The 26531-nt window shown below is 47.3% G+C and overlaps 1 protein-coding gene across 10 annotated transcripts in view; it reads right to left on the minus strand.

Moving 5' to 3' along the window:
* The window catches only part of UBR5 (ubiquitin protein ligase E3 component n-recognin 5), a 131399-nt gene that overhangs the window by 35213 nt on the left and 69655 nt on the right, over nt 1-26531 (minus strand). For 9 of the 10 annotated variants that reach the window (XM_077270989.1, XM_077270987.1, XM_077270996.1 and 6 more), the window contains exons 24-29: nt 17999-18094; nt 17737-17860; nt 14542-14639; nt 14310-14458; nt 2734-2825; nt 2426-2572 (exon numbers count right to left, since the gene is read on the minus strand). In XM_077270989.1, the coding sequence (XP_077127104.1) occupies nt 2426-2572; nt 2734-2825; nt 14310-14458; nt 14542-14639; nt 17737-17860; nt 17999-18094 (706 nt within the window). The remainder of the gene's footprint in view (nt 1-2425; nt 2573-2733; nt 2826-14309; nt 14459-14541; nt 14640-17736; nt 17861-17998; nt 18095-26531) is intronic. The other variant, XM_077270997.1, reaches the window with a different exon arrangement.

The following is a 26531-nucleotide window of genomic DNA, read 5'->3' on the forward strand; positions in this document are numbered from 1 at the left end:
TAACTCTTCTGTGCAGAGTGCACAGGTCCCATGTTTAGTCTTGCCTGCACTTTTCCTTCCCTGAAGAGAGAAAAGCACAGAGGGTGCTCCCTAAATAAAGGTGGACTTTCACGTAGATCACTTACCATTCTGACTGAAGAACGGGTACTGGGTAAGGAGGAGGAGCCATTCTTGTAGATGGGTTCTCTTACGCTCAACGCCACACTGGAGTCCTTACTGCGCTGGGACAATCTGCCCCCGAAAGCCCACTCCCACCACGTTCCTGGTGATGAGAAGGGGCTCGTTTTTTTTCTTCTGCTGCGACAGTGACCGGACATGCAGAGCCTGCATCTCTGGAAGCTCCTGATCGCTTATGGCTAGGGGTGGGGGACTAGACTGCCAGAGCTCTATTAGTAGCACTGCCCTTCATGATTCCTATGTTTAAGTAAGCTGTCAACCCCCAACCCCCCCCCCGGTACACCTGCTGCCCAGTGTGTAATCCAAGAGTCCCACACGCCATCCATAGACGCCTTCGGGAAGGGTGCAGTGTGTCCGCAGATAGAAACCGGCCCATACACTGGTGGTGAGGAAGCGCCCATGCCCCAAATGGATTACTCAGTCATGCATGGCAACGCCGCGTCATAGGGGCACAACTGCACTACATCCCGGAAGTGCCAGGCGCACATCTGTCCGGCCTCAGCGCAGGAAGGCTGTCTGCAGAGCCACGAGGATTTCCGGCAAAGAGGATTTTGGGAGAGGCAGCATCCAGAGAGCCTCTTCTCTGCTGCCTCTCCCCTCACACCCTGAAGGCCCACTGACCCCAGCGGTGGTGCCTCAGGATACCACGCCAGCCAAGGCAGCGAACCCCCGCTGCCTGGATCGGTCTGGCATCCCATGACGATCCCAGGTATGTCTTTCTTTGTAGGTACGCCGACTGTAGGCCCTCCATCAAGGACAAGAAACCAACTGATGCTGGAGAGAGATACCGCCCATTTTATCTGTATGTTTACAGTCCTTGAAGGGCAGATCCCCACTCTACGTGGTGCCATCATGGGGGAAGCAGAAATACAACGTTTAGGGTATGTGCACACGTCCGGATTTCTTGCAGAAATTTCCTGAAGAAAACCGGAAATTTTCTGCAAGAAATCCACATTTTTTTTTGCGTTTTTTTAGCATTCTGCAAGCGTAATTAGCTTGCAGAATGCTAAAGTTTTCCAAGCGATCTGTAGCATCGCTTGGAAAACTGACTGACAAGTTGGTCACACTTGTCAAACATACTGTTTGACAAGTGTGACCAACTTTTTACTATAGATGCTGCTTATGCAGCACCTATAGTAAAAGATAGAATGTTTAAAAATAATAAAAAAAATTAAAAAAATGGTTATACTCACCCTCTGCAGACAGCCAATCTCCTCAGCGGCGTCCGTTCCTATATAGATGCCGGTGTGGTTCAGGACCTTCGATGACGTCGCGGCTTGTGATTGGTCGCATGAGTCACATGAGCGGTCACGCGACCAATCACAAGACAGCGACGTCATCACAGGTCCTGAACCACACCATCTATAGGAACGGAAGAGAGAGCATGCACCGGAGAGGCGGGAACACTTCGGGGGCCATCAGAGGGTGAGTATATGACTATTTTTAATTTTAATTCTTTTTTTGGACCAATTATATGGTGCCCAGTCCGTGGAGGAGAGTCTCCTCTCCTCCACCCTGGGTACCAACCGCACATAATCTGCTTACTTCCCGCATGGTGTGCACAGCCCCGTGCGGGAAGTAAGCATATCAATGCATTCCTAGGTGTGCAGAATCCCCGCAATTCCGCATTTTTAATGAACATGTTGCTTTTTTTTTCCGCGATGCGATTTTTTCGCGGAAAAAAAATGCAACATTTGCACAAAAAATGCGGAATACCCTGTAAATAATAGGAGGCATATGTAAGCGTTTTCGCGTTTATCACGTTTTTATAGTGAAAAACGCGAAAAATCCTGAACGTGTGCACATGGCCTTAATGTAGTCAAGGAGCATTGAGAATTCCCTAATGCAAGCATATTAAACATTATTTTAGATTATGATACTAAATAGTTTGGGATTAGATGAAAAATTTTCTTTGGCCTTCAGATCACCCCTCTAAGGCAAGTCCGCAGCATAATATGAAAGGCCCTGTTCTCGAGATGGATAAGTGATCCATCTATCAGTCGTTTAGCACATTCTTTAGACGTGCCCTAAATGTCTGATTTGGGAATACCTATAATGGATTAAAATCTTGAGATCAATATATAAAAAAAAAAAAAAGTGTTAGTTTTTTTCTCTAAGAGCATCAAAATTGACAACCTTAGATTATCCTCAAAGTTTTATGGTGGTAATGCAAGTGAAGAAGCCATAAGCAAATTAAATATAGACATTAAACATGTATTCAGGCCATCAGGAAAGGACGATACGTTACCTGCTGTTTGGCATTGTGACTAGATTAGTGATAGTCAGTAGTCTGTACAGTAAATCGAGACGAGCAGACTTTTGGCCAGCAATTAAGGTTTTACATTTGCACTTTTCCCAGCAATCACAATAGGCCGTTGGTGAAGTTCGCTTTAACCTAGAATTCAAGCAAGCAGAAATTTAACATAAGTTTTCTTCATATAGTGTATTAAAAAACCAGTTTGTTTATAAAAAAAAAAAACAAAACAAAAAAAAAAACACTGAGATAAGAGCGTACACATTGCCAATTAAGGAAAGGTAGACAGGTAACCAACGTACTTGCAGTCGTGTCCTTTGTGGCAGACCCGAGCGCACTCCGTACAACAGCAGAGAGACTCTAATAAGCCGCAGGTTCGGCACTCAAAAATGTCCTGACAACAGAGCAAGTCACAAAATGTTTGGACAGGAATCAAATGAGACAGATTGGCGTATTCAATTAAGCATATGGTTTATTATATACTCGAAAGAGTTTTTATGTTTTTCCACATTTTAACAGACCCTACGATCAACATTAAAGGGGTTGTCTGGTCCAAATTGTTAAGTCTGCATTTACTCTGACTGCAGACTTATAAATCCCCCCAGGACACTTGCTGTGCGCAACGTGGATTCATGCTCCAGGCTAGTGGGCGCAGCCTCGCTCTCCATACACTTGTATGGAGTGAGGTAGCGCCTTGTCTAGTGACGCGGCTGTTCAAAGGGTGTGGCCGACTAGAGGGTGCAGCCTCACTAAACAAATGTATGGAGTGCGAGGACACGACCACTGGCCGGGAGTATGAATAACTTTTGTACACACCCTCCAGTCCTAGGTCAGAAACTGGAGAATCCCCGCAGCACAGAATGCGTGCGCTGGGGGATTCATAAGTCTGCAGTCACACAGAGTGACTGGAGACTATTCATTTGGACCAGACAACTGCTTTAACCACAGCATCTAAAAGTCTGATTCTAGCAGATCTAGCAGGGTATCTGCTGTATAATAGCTGGCACAGCTCTGCTGACTGCAACGTACAATTATAATACGGTCCCTATAATGTAAAAGTTGCGTAAACTGGGGATTCAAGAGTGGAATTTTTATAGTCCCTTTTTGCATGAACTGTTTGCATTAAGTTTATCAAAGTGCTGGCCAAAGTTTGACAAATTTGGTGAGTCATTAGACTTTTTAAATACATGTTTTAGTTTTTATTGACTCTTTAAAATCCGCAGTTTTGAAGTCTGACTTAGGCTAGTTTCACACTAGCGTTTTGAGGAGCTGCGGACTTCCTCCGTGAAGCCCCGCCCTCGGCCGCACGATCCACCTACTTCTGCATGCGGCCTGCGTACCTATATTTAACAATAGGTACGCAGGTCGTGCGGCTGTATGCCAAATAACTTTCAAAGAAAAAGGGCGATTGCGGACAACAAGGCTAACGTTTCGACCAGGCACGGTCTTTCAAAACCTCAGTGTCACGGATCCCTACTCCGTGGTGTCACTTATTCGTCCCGTGCCTGCTCTCACACGTGACTTGGGGTTGTGCCTGCAAGGGTGAATCTATCTCCCCTCTCTCAGTCCAGCATCCAACCTCTGTCCTATGATGTAATGGGAGCATAAATCACACACCGACCCAGGCCACACACCTGCTCATACACGCTGCCACCACTCACCGAACACACGGGCGATGAGTCCCAGAAATAATAATACTAATAAAAATATGTCTATCACTCATAAGGCTCACACACCTTAGGCTATAGATTCTTTTAGAACATTCAAGGTTCAACTTGTTAAAGTTTTATACTTTAATAACAAAAGGTTCAATGCTTACAATAAGAAAAGGGTTTAAAAATATAATAAAGACATACAAATTATGCAAAACAGTATCAAAATAAACAGGAGAAACTTACAGAAATCATCTAACTGGTAGCTGCTTTCTGCTCCCTGAGGGGGGGGGGGGGTGAATGGAGTTGGTGGAACACATCAGCTTCTCAGGCTGCCCTCACATGTGAACAATTCTGTCTGCAGCCTAATTTATAACTTTGGTCCGAGGTCAGGTTTCTAGACCGGCCCCTCAGGTTAATATAATTGCAGGCTGTTTGATTGGCCACTAATGAATATATTATTTTCTCTTTTGAGACACTTGTGAAAAGGTTCTCAGGAATAGATCACCTCAGGCCGCAATTAGCATCTCCCCTCCAAGACCTAAGAGGTGCCAAATGTTACCTTCTTCTTGGCTCTAGCTAGACCTCCTGGTGAGATATGGAGACAATTTCTACTAGTCCCAAGGAAGTACCTATTAACACCTAGGTGCAACTTGCCTTCAGGACAGATGTTACATTATTACTAGTCACACATATAACCCTAGACATATGTCACTACACATATAGATATATACACACATTTCACCACACCTCCCTCCTTATGAACTTGCATGGGGGTTGACTTACAGGTCAGCTCCTGAGCACGTATCTGGTTCTGCCCCATCTTGGCGAGACAGGCCATCAGCATTGCCATGATCAACACCCTTCTTGTGCTGAATTGTGAAATCATATTGCTGAAGTATCAAACTCCATCTAAGCAATTTCCCATTGCCCCCAACTACTCTGTTGAGCCAACTCAATGGGTTATGATCTGTGATCACGGTGAAGTTGCGCCCATAGAGGTATGGTTGCAGCTTCTGCAGGGCCCACACAATTGCCAAACATTCCTTTTCAATGGTGGCATAAGCCACTTCTCTGGGCAGGAGTTTCCTGCTTAGGTACAGAATTGGTTGTTCCTCTCCTTGTTGGTTCACCTGGCTGAGAACTGCACCTAGCCCATAGGTGCTGGCAACTGTCTGCACTACCAACCGGCGAGTGAAATCTGGGGCAGACAGGTGAACTAACCAATGCCAACTTTAGGGCAGAAAATGATTCCTCACACTGAGGACTCCAGGAGACAATTTTAGGAAGTCTCTTCCTGGTCAGATCAGTTAACGGTTTGGCCAGAGCACTGAAGTTTGGTACAAACCTCCTATAGTAGCCAGCCGTACCCATGAAGGACAGTACCTGCTTCTTAGTTCGTGGGGTGGCCCAGGCTGTAATGGCTTCTACCTTCCCTGGCTCAGGTTTTAGCAGTCCTCCCCCCACCCGGTGTCCCAGGTATTGTACTTCCCGCATGGCTACCTGACACTTCCCTGGCTTAACAGTAAGACCTGCAGTTTTAAGATTTGGCAACACCTGAGAAAGATGTATGAGGTGTTCCTCCCAAGAATCACTATAGATTGTTATATCATCAAGATAAGCGACGGCAAAACCATCACATCCTTCCAATAAGTGATTGACCAACATCTGGAAGGTCTCAGGGGCATTCTTCATACCAAAGGGCATCACCAGAAACTCAAACAGCCCGAATGGAGTTATAAAGGCAGACCTCTCCTGAGCTTCTCTGGTCAGGGGTATCTGCCAGTATCCCCTACTCAGGTCCACGATGGTAAGGTACGATGCTTTAGCTAGCTGCTCTAACAGCTCATCTATCCTCGGCATGGGGTAGACCTCACATGTAGTCAGTACATTTAATTTCCTGTAGTCTACACAGAACCGGGTAGTACGGTCCTTTTTTGGGACAAGAACCACAGGCGAGGCCCAGGCACTCTGGGATTTTTGTATCACTTTGAGTTTCAGCATCTCCTCTACCAGTTTCCTCATGTGTGCCTTCACCTCTGCTGACACACGGTATGCAGACTGCCGTACTGGGGGATTAGTACCAGTGTCCACATGGTGAACTGCTAAGTGTGTCCTCCCAGGCTCCCCTGTGAAGACTTCGGTGAACTCGCTGAGCGCCCCCATCAGCTCAGACCTGACTGTGGGATAGCTCAGGGTTAAACTCTGCTGACTCCAGGGACTCCATGTACTGAGTCCCGGCCCCCACATCCAGTAACAGATCAGCCACCCCCTCTTCAGGCAGGCTACAGACAGGTAAGACACAGGCCTCCCTGGCATGATGAACTTTCAACATATTTACATGAAACACTTTCTGACGCTTTGCATGCTCATCTAGGATCACCACATAATTAACACCATTCAGCCGCTTATGTACAGTGTATGGTCTCTCCCATGCGGCCTGCAATTTATTCTGTAACATGGGGACCAACACCCAAACCTTCTGCCCTTCCTTGTGGGCCCTCAGTCTGGCATTACGGTCGTACCAGACCTTCTGGTTGATTTGGGCCTGGGTCACGTTCTCATGAGCCAGGTTGCTCAGTTTTTGCATTCTCTCTCTGAGCCGCAGTACATATTCGACCACAGACTCCAGTAGTTCTGGGGTCGTCCTCCCAACAGTCCTTAATCAAATCAAGTGTCCCCCCTGACCCTCCTCCCATAAACCTATTCAAAGGGGGAGAATCCAGTAGACGCCTGGGGTACTTCTCTGTAGGCAAACAGATGGGGGAGGTCCCGCTCCCAGTCTCTCCCTTCAGTCTCCACCAGAATTTTGAGCATTTGCTTTAATGTTCCATTAAAACGCTCGCAGAATCCGTTGGTTTGGGGATGATAGGTGCTGGCCACAAAATGCTGTACTTGTATTCTTTCACAAAGGCTATCCATCAGGGAACCCAGTTCATGTCTGATCTGATCGGTCAACATTTCCCTGGGGAAACCCACACGAGAACACAGTCAGTAAAGCATCCGCAACTTTGTCTGCTCGGATGGAGGACAGTGCCACAGATTCCGGGTATCGTGTAGCATAGTTCACCACTGTGAGGATGTACTTTTTGCCAGAGCTGCTAGGGATTGCAAGTGGCCCTATAATATCCACAGCCACTCGCTGGAAAGGTTCATCGATCACAGGCAGTGGTATCAATGGAGCTTTCTGTATATTCCCGGACTTCCCAACTCTGACAAACTACACATGATCGGCAGTAATTGGCAATATCTGTCCCCATCTTGGGCCAATAGAAGTTGTGTGTCAGGCGAGCTTTAGTCTTTTGTATTCCAAGGTGTCCGGCTAAAGGAATTTCATGGGCAATCCTCAATAATTGTTCCCTAAATGGACAAGGGACGATCAGCCGCCGTTCATAGTCCCAAGATTCTGTAGTATCCGTGGGGATAGTTTCTGTATACAGTCTGCCCTGGTCCCAGTATACTCTGTCAGAAGCAGCAGGGGGTCGGTCTGCAAGACATCTGAGCTCCTCCAGACTGACATCTGTCTGCAGGGCCTCCTGGGAGCTCTGACGGTCAGCCTGCAGGCCCTGGCCTAGTGTGACTGCCAGGTCCTGGTCTGAAGCTGAGTTTTCAGTGTCGGTTATCAGGGACCTTGGTGGGTCTGCCATGTATGGAGGCTCCGGGACCACAGTATGGGCCACCTATCCTGGCAGTTCTGTCTGAGATTCATCCTCTAATCTCTGGGCCTGAGCCGCAGCCTGACTCCGGGTCACAGCTGCCACATAATTACAGTCCTGTGCATTGGGACATTTTCCCTCCTCACACGGGATCCCAGGTGGGTCACTTTCTTCCACCTTCTCTGCATCATTTACTTGCCAGGGAGGAACATAGTGGGACACCATCCTCACCAGGTCCGTGCCTAGCAACACATTGGTGGGAATAGCCTCTGATACTCCCACTTCTCTCAGTCCCTTCCCTGCTCCCCAGTCCAGGTACACACGGGCCATGGGCTCGGCAGGGCTGACCCCTCCAATCCCGGTTAGGCCGGGGTCACACTAGACCGTAATACGGACGAGTGCTATGCGATAAAAAATCGCATAGCACTCGGCCCAATGTTAATCTATGGTGCAGCTCCCATCATCCGATATTTTCTCCACCGTATTTCGGATCCGAGGGAACTCGCAGCAGGCTGCGATTGTCAGCGTATCTCGGCCGAGACTCGCCAATGCAAGTCTATGGGTGCGAGAAAAAATCGGATTACACACGGACCATGCGTGTGCATTGCGAGAAATACGCAGCGGTGTTCTATAGAAAAGCCGGTAATTCAATTGCCGGCTTTGCATTTCTCCTTCACAAACCCGACAGGATATGAGACATGGTTTACATACAGTAAACCATCTCATATCCCCTTTTTTTTGCATATTCCACACTACTAATGTTAGTAGTGTGTATGTGCAAAATTTGGCCGCTGTAGCTGCTCAAATAAAGGGTTAAATGGCGGAAAAAATTGGCGTGGGCTCCCGCGCAATTTTCTCCGCCAGAATGGTAAAGCCAGTGACTGAGGGCAGATATTAATAGCCAGGAGAGGGTCCATGGTTATTGGCCCCCCCATGGCTAAAAACATCTGCCCCCAGCCACCCCAGAAAAGGCACATCTGGAAGATGCGCCAATTCTGGCACTTGGCCACTCTCTTCCCACTCCCTGTAGCGGTGGGATATGGGGTAATGAAGAGTTAATGCCACCTTGCTATTGGAAGGTGACATTAAGCCAGATTAATAATGGAGAGGCGTCAATTATGTCACCTATCCATTATTAATCCAATTGTTTGAAAGGGTTAAAAAACACACACACACACACACACGATTTAAAAGTATTTTAATGAAATAAACACAGCGGTTGTTTTAATATTTTATTGCTCTCTCATTCCATTTTCAGACCCTCGCTTGGCAAAACAATAAACACACAACATACATACCCTCTCTGATGAACTGTCACGTCCCACGAAGTAATCCATCTGAAGGGGTTAACTAATATTACAGGCAGAGCTGCGATAATCCACTCGCTCGTGCCTGTAATCCCCGGGTGCTGAAAGGAAAGCAGTGATGTGTACTTACATTCAGTCGCGGTGATGCGCCTCTGCTGGATGTTCTCATGAACTGCAGCCTGGGAACTTTTCCCCAGGCTCCAGGTCATATGAGGACATCCACCAGGGGGCGCATCACCGCGACTGAAGGAAATGTAGGTCAATGACCTATAGTTACCTTCAGTCGCGGTGATGCGCCCCCTGGTGGATGTCCTCATATGACCTGGAGCGTGGGAAAAAGTTCCCAGGCTGCAGTTCATGAGAACATCCAGCAGGGGCGCATCACCGCGAATGAATGTAAGTATAGATCACTGCTTTCCTTTCAGCACCCGGGGATTACAGGCACGAGCGAGTGGATTATCGCAGCTCTGCCTGTAATATTAGTTAACCCCTTCAGATGGATTACTTCGTGGGACGTGACAGTTCATCAGAGAGGGTATGTATATTGTGTGTTTATTGTTTTGCAAAGCGAGGGTCTGAAAATGGAATGAGAGAGCAATAAATTATTAAAACAACCGCTGTGTTTATTTCATTAAAATACTTTTTAATCATGTGTGTGTGTGTTTTTTAACCCTTTCAAACAATTGGATTAATAATGGATAGGTGACATAATTGACGCCTCTCCATTATTAATCTGGCTTAATGTCACCTTACAATAGCAAGGTGGCATTAACCCTTCATTACCCCATATCCCACCGCTACAGGGAGTGGGAAGAGAGTGGCCAAGTGCCAGAATAGGCGCATCTTCCAGATGTGCCTTTACTGGGGTGGCTGGGGGCAGATGTTTTTAGCCACGGGGGGGGCCAATAACCATGGACCCTCTCCTGGCTATTAATATCTGCCCTCAGTCACTGGCTTTACCACTCTGGCGGAGAAAATTGCGCGGGAGCCCACGCCAATTTTTTCCGCCATTTAACCCTTTATTTGAGCAGCTACAGCGGCCAAATTTTGCACATACACACTACTAACATTAGTAGTGTGGAATATGCAAAAAAAATGGGAATATGAGATGGTTTACTGTATGAAAACCATGTCTCATATCCTGTCGGGTTTGTGAAGGAGAAATGCAAAGCCGGCAATTGAATTACCGGCTTTTCACAGATATCGCGCTGAATGAAATATAAATACAGAATATATATATATGTGTCTCAATGACATATATATATATATATATATATATATATATATATATATATATATATATATATATATATATATATATATATATATATATATATATATATATATATATATATATATATATATATATATATATACACTGTATATATGTTTTCCCGAACATTTGAGCACATAAATCCATTAGATGTCGGTTTTGCAAGCTTGCGAGAAAATCTCGGCATACGGATGCCATACGGATGTCACACGGATCATTTGATGCGAGGAAATCGCATCCTCGCACTGCACACGGATCACTGTTTTTGAAACATTTGTGCGATTCTCGGCCGTGAAAAACAGACCGTTTTTTTATACGTTAAGTGTGTCCCCGGCCTTATAGTCTTTCCTGGTATGATATTGGCAGGGGTCGTCATGGCTGGACGCACCAGGGTCACCTCTGTCCCAGTGTCTCCGAGACCAATGGTGACTTTATTGCCAACAGTGACAGATTGACAGTTCTCATTCGCCCTCGCATCAGAGCCGGCTACAAAGAGGACAGACGGTGGGGCACAGACGGCTTTGTGGTTGTAGTTGGGCGTTTCTCCCTATCAGGGCAGACAGGGCTAACATGTCCCACTTTGTTGCAGGAGAAGCACCAGCGTGCATCGCCTACAGAATGTCTATTCCCCGGGACCCCATAGAAGGTGGGCTTGGACAGCACTGGTGATCGGCCGGCAGAGGGAGAAGGGTCCCAGTTTGGCTTACCTCCCCCCCCTCCAGCTGCTCACAACATCCGCATAGCTGTCCGTTGATCCACGTTGTAGGTTCCGGAACTTTCTACGATACACTTCTGGTGTCAGGTTGTATTTCCTGATCAGGGCCTCTTATGGCCTCATAGTTCGCATCTAGCTCTGGTGGGAGGTCAGCGAAAACTTCCAGGGCTTTGCCTCTCAACCCTGGGGTTAGATACTGTGCCCATTGCTCACGGGGTAGATGGTACTGCCTGCAAGTTTTTTCAAATCCCTGCAGGAAAGTATCTAAGTCCGTATCCTTCTCCATCACAGGGAAGTTTTCTAGACGTGGTCCCCTTAGATTTATGTCCTGGGAGGGGGTTATCTGAGGACTGATACCCCTGTCTATTTGAGCAATCTGAAGCTGGAAAGTTCTGTCCTCCCAGTGTTCTGCAGCCTCTCTGTCCTCCCAGTCCCTGCGTTTTGCAGCCTCTCTCTCAGCCCGGTCCTGGCGTTCTGCAGCCTCTCTCTAAGCCTGGCGCTCTGCAGCCTGTCGGTACTGTAGAATAAGCTGCATGCGCAGATTGGGTCACTTGTTCCCAGCCGCTGTAAGTCCATTTGTAAAGTACAGTCCATAGGCTCCTCAGCACTGGCATTTCCAGCAGGTATCTCCGATGCGAGAGCTGGCATTGCTGGGTCTCTCTGAGGTGGACTCTCTCCTTGGCCAGATGCTTCAGCACTTTGCTCCATGTCATGCTCAATCAAGGAACATATCAGCCGCGCCCTGGATCTGTCGGCTGTCTCTATTCCGCTCTGCTCACAGAGGCCGGTCAGAGCCTCTTTGCTCAGCTTCTTGTACTGGGCTGCCATATCGATGAACAGCCTTTGCCAAATAAAAGATAGAAAAGAAAAACGGGGAGGGGAAACGGTTTGCAAGTACCGTATTTTCCGGCGTATAAGACGACTTTTTAACCCCTGAAAATCTTCTTAAAAGTCGGGGGTCGTCTTGTACGCCGGGTGCAGACCAATGTGTATATGGTGGGTGGGGGTGGGGAAGTGGTCCCGATGACGAAGAGAGGGGGCGTCTCACAGGAAAGTGAGTGGAGTATCCCCCTATTACCTCATGGTGGCAGCGTGGGGTCTGTGCTGGTGAGGGGTGGCGGCTCCTCTTTGTGCAGCGTCGGGCCTCTGTGCTGTGGGGCGGCGGCTCTTAGTGCAGAGTCGGGACTCCTCCGGCATCTCCTCAAAGCCCGGACGCACAGGCAGCTCCATTGCTGCGATGCGGTGGCCTCCGGAAAAATGGCCGCTGGGGGCGGCGCATGCTCAGATTCAGATCTCGTCCTGAGATCTCGGGACACTAGATCTGAATCTGAGCATGCGCCGTCCCCAGCGGCCATTCTCCCGGAGGCCACCGCTTCGCAGCAATGGCGCTGCCGGTGCCTCCGGGCTTTGAGGAGATGCCGGAGGAGCCCCGACTCTGCACTAAGATACGCCGCCGCCCCAGAGCACAGAGACCCCACGCTGCTACAATGAGGTAATAGGGGGATACTCCACTCACACTTTCCTGTGAGACACCCCCTCTCTTCGTCATCGGGACCACTCCCCCCCCCCCCCCCAAAAGGCACATTATTCACTGGCCCTATAAGACGACACATGGCAAATAAGACGACCCCCGACTTAAGAAGATTTTATATTTTAACTGGAAAAGTTGGGGGGTCATCTTATACGCCGGAAAATACGGTATGTCTAAGTAAGCACTGAGTTGAACCTTGAAGAACTGGTGCACTCCTCGCAAGGATACCAATTCTTTAGTACAGGGAATAATTGCTTAAACCATGCTCTAATGCTCTAATAGAAATAATTCTATCCCACCGCTCTACCACCAACTGTCACGGATCCCTACTCAGTGGTGTCACTTATTCGTCACGTGCCTGCTCTCACACGTGACTTAGGGTTGTGCCTCCTATGCTGTAATGGGAGCATAAATCACACACCGACCCAGGCCACACACCTGCTCATACACGCTGCCACCACTCACCGAACACACGGGCGATGAGTCCCAGAAATAATAATACTAATAAAAATAGGTCTATCACTCATAAGGCTCACACACCTTAGGCTATGGATTCTTTTAGAACATTCAAGGTTCAACTTGTTAAAAGTTTTATACTTTAATAACAAAAGGTTCAATGCTTACAATAAGAAAAGGGTTTAAAAATATAATAAAAAGACATACAAATTATGCAAAACAGTATCAAAATAAACAGGAGAAACTTACAGAAATTATCTAACTGGTAGTTGCTTTCTGCTCCGAGGGGGGGGTTGAATGGAGTTGGTGGAACACATCAGCTTCTCAGGCTGCCCTTACATGTGAACACAATTCTCTGTCTGCAGCCTAAATTTGTAACTTTGGTCTGAGGTCAGGTTTCTAGACCGGCCCCTTAGGTTAATATCATAATTGCGGGCTGTTTGATTGGCCACGGCCACTCTACTAATGAATATATTATTTTCTCTTTTGAGACACTTGTGAAAAGGTTCTCAGGAATAGATCACCTCAGGCCACAATTAGCATCTCCCCTCCAAGACCTAAGAGGTGCCAAATGTTACCTTCTTCTTGGCTCTAGCTAGACCTCCTGGTGAGATATGGAGACACAATTTCTACTAGTCCTAAGGAAGTACCTATTAACACCTAGGTGCAACTTGCCTTCAGGACAGATGCTACATTATCACTAGTCACACATATAACCCTAGACATGTCACTACACATACATACATATATATACATATTTCACCACTCACTTTTGTAAGGGGAGTGGATGATGCATCACCAATGAGACGGACATCCTACCCTTGAACTCTGCCTGGAGCTGCCTTCTGGGACTCTCCTCCTATATATCTTTTTTTCCTATCCACTCCCCTTACAAAAGTGAGGTTTTGAGAAAGGCCGTGCCTGGTTGAAACATTAACTTTGTTGTCTGCAATCACCCTTTTTCTTTGAAAGTTATTTGGTGGTGCCTGTACACGTGAATAAAAGCAACTAAAGCTAGGTACGCAGGCCGCATGCAGAAGTAGGCGGAGCTAGCGGCACAGAGGAAGTCTGCAGCTCCTCAAAACGCTAGTGTGAAACTAGCCTTAGACGCTTTTGCAAAAGCTAAGCAGAGACACATTCCCAACCATGTCCCTAAAAATTGCAACAGCAGAATAAAAATGGCAAAAAACTGTGCAAACATGTGAGAAACGCAAAAATATATAGAAATGGCCACCTTGAAACAACGCACACAAAAAAAACACACACACACACACACACATATATATACCTGATTGATATGTTCAGCTCCGGTCCATGTAAAGCTGCATGTATCGTTACAACACAGAACATACAGGGGGGAATCATCGGCGTTAGTTCCCGGTGGGCAAATCATTGCCTTGAAAACTTCCTCTTCCTTCTCGTTTGCATTTGCTTCAGCTAAAATGAGCATTTATGACATGAGAACAGAGAACTTCAATGACACATGCATCATCTCATTCGGCATACACCTGCTCACTGACCTTTGGCAATTTTCTGTGCAGTTTCCAGAATTGTTATAGCAGCTGGATAAGCTCTTCCACTGACAGCAGACATGAATGGAGTCATCCCTCTAGCATCCCTGAAAAACACAATTCATAACTGAACACTTACAAAATACAAAAAAAAAAAATAATAATAATAATGCTTTCACAACTTATATGGCTGACAATATTGATGGTTATTTCACAGGATAATGCAAACAGTATATCAAAAAGTGAACACCACAGTTTGTTACCCATTTTCTTACTAAAGCCCAGTGATACCCCACGTCGTCAAAAAGGTCTGTTTGGACATACAGGGCTCGGAGCGGAAGGAACAATATTTGTATTTTGGAACATAAATTGGCTGAAATAGATTGCGGGAGACAGGTCCCATTTGCAGGGCAGCCAAGGTGCCTGAACAGCAGAAACTCCCCACAACTGACCCCATTTTGGACACTACACCCCTTAACCCCCGGAGCTTTTTCTGGGTTTTCGTTTTTCGCTCCCCTCCTTCCCAGAGCCATAACTTTTTAAATTTTCCGTCAATATGGCCATGTGAGGGCTTATTTTTTGCGGGACGAGATGTACTTTTGAACGATACCATTGGTTTTACCATGCCGTGTAACAGAAAACGGGAAAAAAATTCCAAGTGCGGTGAAATTGCAAAAAAAGTGCAATCCCACACTGGTTTTTTGCTTGGCTTTTTTGCTAGGTTCACTAAACGCTAAAACTGACCTGCCATTATGATTCTCCAGGTCACTACGAGTTCATAGACACCTAACATGACTAGGTTATTTTTTACCTAAGTGGTGAAAAAAAAATTCCAAACTTTGCTTAAAAAGAAGAAAAAAGAAAAAATTGCGCCATTTTCCGATACTCGTAGCTTCTCCATTTTTCATGATATGGGGTCAGTTGAGGGCTTATTTTTTGCGTGCCGAGCTGGCGTTTAATGATTCCAATTCGGTGCAGATACGTTCTTTTGATCGCCCGTTATTGCATTTTAATGCAATGTCGCGGCGACCAAAAAACGTAATTCTGGCGTTTCGATTTTTTTTCTCGTTACGCCGTTTAACCTGATCGCTAATGCTTCTTTTTTTATTGATAGATCGGGCGATTCTGAACGTGGCGATACCAAATATGTGTAGGTTTGATTTTTTTTTATTGATTTATTTTGATTGGGGCGAAAGGGGGTGATTTAAACTTTTATATTTTTTTTATTTTTTTCACATTTTTTTTAACTTTTTTTTTAACTTTTGCCATGCTTCAATAGCCTCCATGGGAGGCTAGAAGCTGGCACAACGCGATCGGCTCTGCTACATAGCAGCGATCTGCTGTTCGCTGCTATGTAGCAGAAAATCAGGTGTGCTGTGATCGCCGACCACAGGGTGGCGCTCACAGCTGCCGGGGATCTGTAACCATAGAGGTCTCAAGGACCTCTATGGTTACAATGGAGAAGCATCGCCGACCTCCGATCATGTGACGGGGGTCGGCGATGCGCTCATATTCGGCCGCCCGGCCGGATGAGGTAGTTAAATGCCGCTGTCTGCGTTTGACAGCGGCATTTAACTAGTTAATAGCGGCGGGTGAATCGCGATTTCACCCGCCGCTATTGAGGGCACATGTCAGCTGTTCAAAACAGCTGACATGTCCCGGCTTTGATGCGGGCTCACCGCGGAGCCCTGCATCAAAGCAGGGGAGCTGACCTCGGACGTACTATCCCGTCCGAGGTCAGTAAGGGGTTAATTTTTTAAAAAAATTGTTTTATTTTGATTGGGGCGAAAGGGGGGTGATTTGAACTTTTATATAATTTTTTTATATTTTTAAACACTTTTTTTCTTAATTTTGGCATGCTTCAATAGCCTCCATAGGAGGCTAGAAGCATGCACAACTCGATCGGCTCTGCTACATAGAGGTGAAATACAGATCACCTCTATGTAGCAGAAAGGCAGGTGTACTTTGAGCGCCGACCAGAGTGGCGCTCAAAGCAATCGGCCATTAACAACCATAGAGGTCTCCTTGAGACCTCTGGTTGTTATGGCAATGCACCACTGACCCCCGATCATGTGACGGGGGTCAGCGGTGCGAGCACTTCCGGCCGGGAGCGCTAGTTAAATGCGGTTGTCAGCGCTTGACGGTGGCATTTAACTAGTTAATGGGCGCGGCCGGATCGCTATTCCGCTCGCGCTCATTGCGCGCACATGTCAGTTGTACAAAACAGCTGACATGTCGCAGCTTTAAGGTCGGCTCACCGCCGGAGCCCACCTTAAAGCAGGGGATCTGCCAGCTGACGTACTATTCCGTCAGCTGGCAGAAAGGGGTTAAAGAGGCGCACAGGGTAGCACGGGAGCTAGAAGAACATGCTCGAGTCCTCCCCCGCATGTTCTCTGGTTGCAGAACAGCTGTGAAACATGCGGGATCGCCCATGTATTGCAGGCAATCCCCACACATTTTGTGGGTGTCTAACAGCCATGAAATATGCAGGACTTGAGCATGTCACTCGAGCACCCAAGATACTCCATGCATAACAGAGGACCCCATGCAAACTAGTAGTGAGCACTTCTGTTCAACACTAGGCATCTAGTTTTTGTTTTTTCTTCAACTTTTGAAGAAAAAAAATCCTCTCCCAAGCCCAACCAATAATGAAAGAAATAAAAGACTAAGATGACATGGGGAGTGGGTTACAAATCACTGGTCTTTTGATCTCTGATCAACCCCCATCACAGTGGGACCCCATCAGAGTGATGAAAAGTCTTTAATAGGACGAGTCCCTGCAGGTGCCAGTCAGCAGCTCTTGGCAGTCGCATTACATTTTCTCATTTAGAGGAAGAGGAGGGCTGGGAGACAGTAGCAGGGCCCGAAGGATGGTGGCAGTACAGAGGGGAGTTTGGTGACATCATTTCTCTCTCCTCTGACATGTTAGATTACGTCAGAAGAGAGAATAGATTTTTATAGCAGACTGTTTTTTTTGCGTGGCGTTCACGTTATTGGGGACCAGAAAAATCAGCCCTGATATTGTTCTCCAGGGTCTACACATCTTCAGACTCTTTGGGGGGGGGGGGGCACTATAAACTTATTCCGGATTGTCGTTTTAAAGTGGCGATGAGGGAATAATGCTCCTTAGCGGCCACCGTTTTAATGGACTATTGGCGGTTAAATTTGCAACCAAAGGATAGGTAAAAAGAACAGTGCACATACTTGGCAGAAAGAAGGTCTCTGAGGTACGGCTGCAAAACGACACTATCACACAGTAATTTCAGAATGAAATGAGCATTCGCTTTCCGATCTTTAGACTCCACCACTGAAGGTTCTGAGGAAGGACCTGAAACAATTAAGTGGTTAATGAAAGACTTGCTGAAAATGGGCACAAAACATAAAATCCAAGCTAAACTGCGATAGCTTTAGACTGTTTTACAGGATTTGCAGTAAAAGCTTATATCAAAAGTCAAAGCAGTTTCACCTGGAATGGTTGACGTACTAGGCCCTTGACCAGTGCCAGTGGATGTTGTAGTAAGGGATCCTACTGCAGGGGCCAGGATAAAATCTATGTCACCATCTTTCAGAAAGAAGAACAGCATGTTTACCAACATGGTGGAAATAACCTCCATATCTGGAGACATAATCTGAACATAATCACACTGCTTACAGTAAAAATTTGGAAACTTTTTTTTTTTTTGTTACCAAGGATGTGTATCATCCAGGTAGCAAGAAGCATGTAAGTTTTTTTTTTTATATATTTTTTTTTTTTTTAAGTAAAATTTTTATTAAACATCAATTTCTTAAAAGACAAAAAATATACCAAAAGAAAGGTGCAGGAATTTAATGAGGGAACAATACCCAAAGCTATGCCAAAAAAGGAGATTGTGTACTCACCGTAAAATCCTTTTCTCTGAGCCAATCATTGGGGGACACAGGACCATGGGTGTTAGCGTCCTCCTAGTGGCAGCAGCATAAGTAAACACAAAGAATAGCTCCTCCCCTGAAGTATACACCCTCCTGCCGGCTCTCAGTGAACCAGTTCCATAACAAATATTAAGCTCCTACTGCTTTGTTACGGAACTGGTTCACTGAGAGCCGGCAGGAGGGTGTATACTGCAGGGGAGGAGCTATTCTTTGTGTTTACTTATGCTGCTGCCACTAGGAGGACGCTAACACCCATGGTCCTGTGTCCCCCAATGATTGGCTCGGAGAAAAGGATTTTACGGTGAGTACACAAAAATCTCCTTTTCTCCTACGCCTCATTGGGGGACACAGGACCATGGGACGTCCTAAAGCAGTCCCTGGGTGGGAAACAATTAAGTGCAATTGCTGCTTGTACCCACAAGTTAGGCTGGTTTCACACTTGCGTTTTGATCTGCAGCGTTTTTACAGAAAAAAACGCATGCGTTTTTTCCCTATCTTTAAAAACGCATGCTTTTTTTTGTACGCGTTTGGCCGCGTTTAACGACGCATGCGTTTTTTGCTGCATGCGTTCTGTCGCAGAAATGCAACATGTAGTAATTTCTAGAGGCTTTTTTGCGGCAAAAAAAATGTATTGTTGTCTATGTAAACGCATGCGTTTTTAGGCACATGCGTTTGCTTGCGTTAAAAACGCATGCGTTTTTATAGAAAAAAAAAAAAAAACACCCTGATAAGCCACCCCCCCACCATCAAGGTGATAAAGGGATCCTAACCCTAACCCTACCCCTAACCCTACCAATATGACAGTGAATACTCTACGAGTTAATATTTTTAGTACTCTATAGCAATACCGTATACCTTGGGGTGTCCACATTGAACAAAGCTTTTTATTAGAAGAATGTCCTGGTCACCAGGTCAACATAATAGCCAATCCCTATGGATCCCTAGGATCCGTAGGGTTGGGGTTAGGGTTTTGATCCCTAGGGTTAGGGGTAGGGTTTGGATGCCTTTATCACCTTGATGGTGGGGGGTGGCTTATCAGTGACCTGGTGGCCAGGACATTCTTTTAATAAAAAGCTACCCCTAACCCTAGGGATCCAAACCCTAACCCTACCCCTAACCCTAGGGATCCAGATCCAAACCCTAACCCTAACCCTAGCTATTTCTATTTATAGTGAGTTTTCTAGTTGATTTTGATGATTGGCAGCTGTCACACTTCTCAGCATGCGTTTCAAAACGCAAACGCAGGAAAAAACGCATGTAAACGCGGCAATACGCCGCGTTTTTTCTGCAAGCAAAAACGCATGCGTCTAAAAAACGCAGCATTTGCACGCGTTTACATGCGTTTTCACCACCTGCGTTTTTTTTTTTTAAACGCTGCAGATCAAAACGCAAGTGTGAAACCAGCCTTAAAGATGCGGCACAGCCGCCTGCAAAATTCATCTGCCGACGGTCGCATCTGCCGAGGCCCGAGAGTGAATATGGTAATGTTTTGTAAAGGTATGCAGGCTGGACCAAGTCGCAGCCTTACAAACTTGTGCTGCCGAAGCTTGGTGCCGGATGGCCCAAGACGCACCCACTGACCGAGTGGAGTGAGCCTTAATCCCTGCTTAGACAGGAAGACCTGACTCGGTAGGACTCTTGAATAGCCGAACGAATCCATTTGGCTATTGTCGCCTTGGAAGCGGGAAACCCTTTCCTCGGTCCTTCCGGGAGCACGAATAGGGCATCTGACCTGCGGAAAGACGCTGTCCGCGAGATATATCTCCTAAGAGCTCTCACTAAATCCAGTGTGTGAAGGGCCTTCTCGATGCGATGGACTGGTGCCGGACAGAGTGACGGTAAGACAATCTACTCATTGAGATGAAAAGAGGATACAACTTTTGGTAGAAAAGAGGGGGATGTCCACAAAACCACCTTATCCTGATGAAAATTCAGGAACGGAACTTGAGAGGACAGAGCCGCCAGCTCAGAGACTCGTCTAATAGAGGTGACTGCCACTAGAAAAGCAAACTTTCCATGAAAGGAGAGACAGGGAAACCTCCTGTAGAGGTTTGAAAGGAGCCTGTTGCAAAACTCCAAGGACCAGATTAAGATCCCATGGTTCCAAAGGCATCCTATAGGGGGGTGTCCGATGGGAGACTCCCTGAATAAACGTCGTGACCTGTAATCTGTTGGCAATCCTGCGTTGGAAGAGAACAGACAGGGCTGAAATCTACCCCTTGAGAGAACTAAGGGCGAGACCCAAGTCCAAACCCGTTTGTAAGAACTTGAGAATGGAAAAAAAAAAAAAAAAGTAGGAGAACGTCCTCGGTCGCTACACCAAGAAAAGAAAGTCTCCAAGTGCGATGATAGATACGCATAGACGTAGGCTTTCTAGCGCTGATCATGGTAGCTATGACTTTTGGAGAGAAACCTGCCTGGGTTAGGACCCAGGACTCAACGGCCATGCCGTCAAACACAGGGCCTCTGAGTTCTGGTGGTAAAAGGGGCCTTGAGATAGCAGATCTGCATGAATCGGTAATCGCCAGGGAACATCGGCAACTAGTTGAACTAGTTCCACGTACCACGCTTGGCGCGGCCAATCTGGCGCAATCAGGATTACCGGTACCCTCTCCGCTCTGATTTTCTTGATGACTCAACAGGAGAGGAAGCAGGGGAAATATGTACAGAAGCTGAAAATTATGCCACGGGAGTACAAGAGCGTCTGCCCTGATGGCTGCCGGATCGTGGGACCGAGCCATGAAGTCGGGAACCTTGGAATTCAGCCGTGAGGCCATCAGATCAACATCCGGGGTTCCCCAACGACAGCAGATCTGGTTGAAGATCTCCGGATGGAGAGACCACTCCCCGGAGTCGAGGCATTGCCGACTGAGGAAGTCTTCCTCCCAATTGTCCACTCCCGGGATGTGAACCACAGAGATCATTGAATGGTTTTCCTCGGCCCATCAGAGAATGTGGCCTACCTCTGTCATGGCCGCCCTGCTGTGGGTTCCTCCTTGGCGGTTGATGTATGCCACTGCAGTGGCGTTGTCGGACTGAATCCTGATTGGGCGACCTGCTAGGAAGGGATGGAACTGGAGAAGTGCCAGCCTGATCGCCCAGATTTCCAAGATGTTGATTGGAAGGCGTGATTCCTGGGGGGACCAGCGGAACTGAGCAGTGTGATGAAGGAACACCGCTCCCCAGCCTAGAAGACTGGTGTCTGTAGTCACCACCATCCAGTGTACTGGAAGAAAAGACTTCCCTTGATTCAGGGAGGATTTCAATGTCCACCACCTGAGAGACTGTCTGACTCAGTGGGGAAGGAGGAACCGACGGTCTAGGGAGAACGGGTTCCTGTCCCAAACAGCCAGGAGGGCATACTGTAGGGGACGGAGGTGTAGTTGGGGAAATGGAACCGCCTCCATAGCTGCTACTGTCCTGCCGAGGACTCTCCTACTGAAGCGCAGAGAGTGAGAGCGAGGCTGAAAGTTTCTGAGCTTCTCGCTGTAAGACAGATCTTTTCCGGGGGAAGAAGAACCAACCCCCGGGGGACGAGTCGAGTATCATTCCTAGAAAGAAAATTTGCTGAGCCGGTACTGGTGAAGATTTTTTTGAAGTTTATCTTCCAACCCAGGCGAGAAAAGTTATCTATTGTGATGGCCACGGCTTCCTTGCAGGAGTGGAAAGAGGGGCCTTTGATGAGGATATCGTCTAAATACGGGAGCGCCACCACACCTCGGGTGTGGAGTATGGCCACGGCAGCCGCCATGACCTTGGTGAATACCCTGGGAGCGGTGGCGAGGCCGAAGGGCAGAGCAACGAATTGGAAGTGATCTCCCTGAACTGCGAAGCGAAGAAACCTTTGGTGAGAAGGTAAAATAGGAATGTGGATGTATGCATCCAGGATGTCTATAGACGCCAGGAACTCGCCTTTTTCCATGGAGGCGATGACAGAACTAAGCGATTCCATTCGGAACCGTCGCACCCTGACGAACTTGTTCAGCAGCTTTAGGTCCAGTATGGGCCGTACTGTACTGTCCTTCTTTGGAACAATGAAGAGGTTTGAATAAAAACCTTGAAACATTTCGTTTTGAGGGACCGGAATAATAACTCCGTCATTTCTCAGCGAGCTTATAGCTTTGAAAAACTCTGATGCTTTTGCCCTGGGAGGAAAAGACAGGAAAAAACAGTTTGGAGGACGAGATAAGAGATCCATCTTGTATCCGGAGGACACTAGACCGCGGACCCACTCGTCGTGAACGACCAAGAGCCACGCGACACTGAAGGAAAGCAGGCGGCCACCTACTTTGAGGGTGTCCCCTGGATACCGCAGTGAGTTATTGTGTGGAAGGTCTGCCCGTTCTGGCGCCTCTGGCTCCCGGCTGCCTTGGCCTGCCTCTCCATGAAGGGGAAGGCTTAAAAGAGGCCTGTGGACCTCTATCTCCACGTTGTGTCCGGCCGGAACCGGGTGATGTGGAAGTAGACGACCAGTTTGAGTTGTAACGGAAAGAAAAAAAAAGGATCGAGCCTGTGGTTGCAGGTTCCGAAAGAACCGAGAGGGTCTCTTGTGGAAGAAATTTACTCTTCCCTCCAGTGGCGTGAAATTAACTGGTCGAGTTTTTCGCCAAAAAGGCGACCGCTCTGATATGGGAGAGAAGTCAATGACTTTTTAGAAGTAGAATCCGCACGCCAGTCCCTGAGCCATAAGGACCTCCGGATGGTGACGGCATTGGCTGCTGCTTGAGAAGCGCAGTCAGTGGCATCCAGGGACGCGGTCACTGCAAAATCTCCAGCTCTGGCTGAGTAGCGAGGTCTGCTATCTCGGGGGGGGAAGATTGGTATCCAGTACTGCTGAAGACAAGACCTCAGCCCAGTGGGTCATAGCCTTAGCCACCCACGTAGCGGCAAAAGATGGAAAGAGTGTGGCCACTGAAGCTTCAAAAGCTGAACGCGCCATATTGTCGATCTGACGATCGGTTGGATTTTTAAATAGAGGCACCCTCCGAGGAGGATAAAACAGATTTCGTAGCCAGGCGCGATACCGGAGGATCTACTGGGGAAGATTGTGACCAATCTTTTCTTAGATCCTGGGCAAAGGGATATTTGGACTCCATGGGCTTCTGCCCTGTGAATCGTTTATCTGGACAGATCCTGTGAGATTCAACAATTTGCTTAAACTCAGGATGAGTGGCGAACACTGTGAGCTTGTTTGGTCCTCTTAAAGGACACGGCATGATCTGTTTTAGATCAGGGTTCCTCCTCAAGTCTCAAAGTCTTATTCACTGACTCAATTAGAGTCGAGAGTCTCCTGATCATGGTGAAATTCCTGATCTAGGGACGTGTCAGATTCGTCCTCTGAAACAGGTTCTCTACTAGCCCCAATGGAAGGGGAGCGAGAAATGGAGCTCTCAGAACCCGAATCCTGGTGATGGTCTGGGGATATGGCATGAGTCCTTTTCCTGGAAGAGTGAGAACTCCTTGGCAAGGTACGACCCCTGGAGTACGAGGGGTTCTGACCATCGGAAGCGTCGTCCGTATTAGTGCCCTGGTCAGAGGAAGGGTCTCAGAACGAGTCTAACGCTTTTGCCAGGGATGCTATAGACCGGGAAAGGGAGGTAGCCCACTCAGGGGGACTAGGCTCACTGGGTTCAGTATCAGCAACAGGTGGTTCCTGAGCAGTCACCGGTTCACAAGCTGCATAATGCAGTATTGTGACCCCAGGGTAATGATACCTTACAAGAGGTACATGCAGCGAAAAATACAGTGTGGGTTTTCCCAGACTTTGTGAGGCTTTGGTTGAGACATAGTAAAGCCTGGAGGAAAGAGCTTACTAGCAGGGGGAAGGATTAAGCTATGCTTCTGGAGCTTACCCAGGTCCTGTGTCTTGAGTCCCCAGGGCAGGTCTGCAGTGTAGGCAGAGAAAAACGCTAGTCCTGAGGGCTGTGATAGGAAACGCTGGAGCAGTGCTGCAGCATCAGGGCTGTAGGTGTCCCAAGATGGCCGCCGAGACCAGGAAGTGGGAGCTCATCACAGGAAACGAGAAGCGCCAGGAAAAGTGGGTGAGGCTAACTGCCGGTGGGCGTGGCCGAAACGCCGGCCTGTATTGAGGGAATTTATTTTTTTTTTTTACTTCTCTGCGGTTGTGGCCTGCAGCGCCACGACCGCTATTGGCGCCAACATTAGCTGCACTCCTTCGTGGGGTTGCCGCACTACGGACCACCCACGGACACAGGCTTAAGGTGCGGACCTCCCATACCCCGGGGACCAGGACCCCCCAGCGCCTCGGCCCCCGCAGTGTACTCACGGTTGATGCGGTGGGCCGGTGCTCAATCCACCGTTGCCATAGTCAGGGAGGGGATAGAGAGCTTCTGCCGCCATGCGTCATCCGCTATATCAGTGGTGATGCAGAGGGGGGCTGCACGGACGCCATATATATCATGTCCGGCTAAGCACCTGGCTCCAGGAGAGGTAGATGGAGGGCTACTCCATGTGGTCGCCTGCTATGGAGTTCGGAGATCGGAACGCGAAGGAACCGTCGCCCGTAAGGAGAGCTCAGGGCTGGCATCCAACGTTGCAGGAAAGGATATGGGAGGGATGCTCCACGTACTTGCCTGTTGATGGTTCGAGGGAGATCGGAACCTAGAAAGGATCCGTCGCCCCCATTCGCTCCGTTAAGGAAAAATAGAATAAAAAGTAAAAAGCTAAAATAAAAAAGGTGGGGTCTGAAACAGACCCAAGTGCCTCCTACAGACACTAAGCAAGAACTGGTTCACTGAGAGCCAGCAGGAGGGTGTATACTGCAGAGGAGGAGCTATTCTTTCTGTATTACTTAGTGTCCTCCTAGTGGCAGCAGCATAACACCCATGGTCCTGTGTCCCCCAATGAGGCGTAGGAGAAATTGGAGGGCAGCTCAAAATGATATATAATTATAACGCAAGGTACACAGGATGCATGGGGTGATATTAAAAGATCTGCTGCAAATAGTGTGCATGCATTGCAACGCAAAGTCTCCCCCTAACATGGATAGAATATTTTGCAAGTAACTGGTAGGTATAAAGAAGTTGGGAATTCTTAGTGAGATCTGTGTGAAGGTGCTGAACGTTTAAAGTGCTTGCAATGTGTAGTGAAATATGTATATGTACGGCCGGCAGTTAACTAGCATCTGTCCTTAGGCTGCAGGTCTCACCAAGGTGATAATATATGTTACCAAAGGCAGTTTTCCTGTTTTTAGACCACAAGGGGGCTTTCACAGAATTGGAAACATTTAACATCTGATGCCTCAAAGGTAGATGCCAAATTAGACCTAGATCAGCCTGACAATTTCTATTTACTATAAGAAGAAAGGTTACACAAAGTGTTCAGAGGAAAATAATGTATTCATTGGTAAAGTATCCATGGTCCAGTCACAACCCAGGAATTAGAATATTAACATGAGAGTCTAGAAATCTGATCTCCAAGTTAAATCTATAAATTCACACATAGAAACTGTGTCACAGACTGAAGGACAGCCAAGCTGGAGTGAACCATTCCAAGTCATCCCCCCTCAGGGAGCAGAAAGACTACAAAGTTAGTTTTTCTCCCTTTATTTTTTAACTGTTTTGCATATTTGTATGTCACTATTTCCATATTTTTATATCCTGTTATTGTAAGCACTGTTCATTTTCTATTAAAGCTTAAAAACTTTAATAAGTTTGAACCTTGTGTGCTCTAAAGAATCCATAGCCTTAGAGTGTGTGCTCCTGGTGATTGGCATATAGTAGCAGCATTTCTGGGACTCATCACCCGTGTGTTCGGTGAGTAGTGGCAGTGTGTATGAGCGGGTGTGTGGCCTGGGTCGGTGTGCGATCTATGCTCCCAGTACAGCATAGGACAGAGGTTGAATGCTGGACTGCGAGAGAGGATAGATTAACCCTTGCAGATACAACCCGAAGTCACGTGATGAGAAGCGGGTACGTGACGCAGTGCCATTCTTAACACTTAGATACACTTATTTAAAAAAAAAAAAAAAAAAATCTTGTTTTTTGAAAGTTTAATACCTGCCAAACAAGTAGGTACACTGAGGAAGGTCTGTGACTGAAACATTTGCATCTACTTACTACAATGTGGAT

This window comes from Ranitomeya variabilis, chromosome 6, assembly GCF_051348905.1.
Source record: "Ranitomeya variabilis isolate aRanVar5 chromosome 6, aRanVar5.hap1, whole genome shotgun sequence".
Taxonomy (NCBI): Eukaryota; Metazoa; Chordata; class Amphibia; order Anura; family Dendrobatidae; genus Ranitomeya; species Ranitomeya variabilis.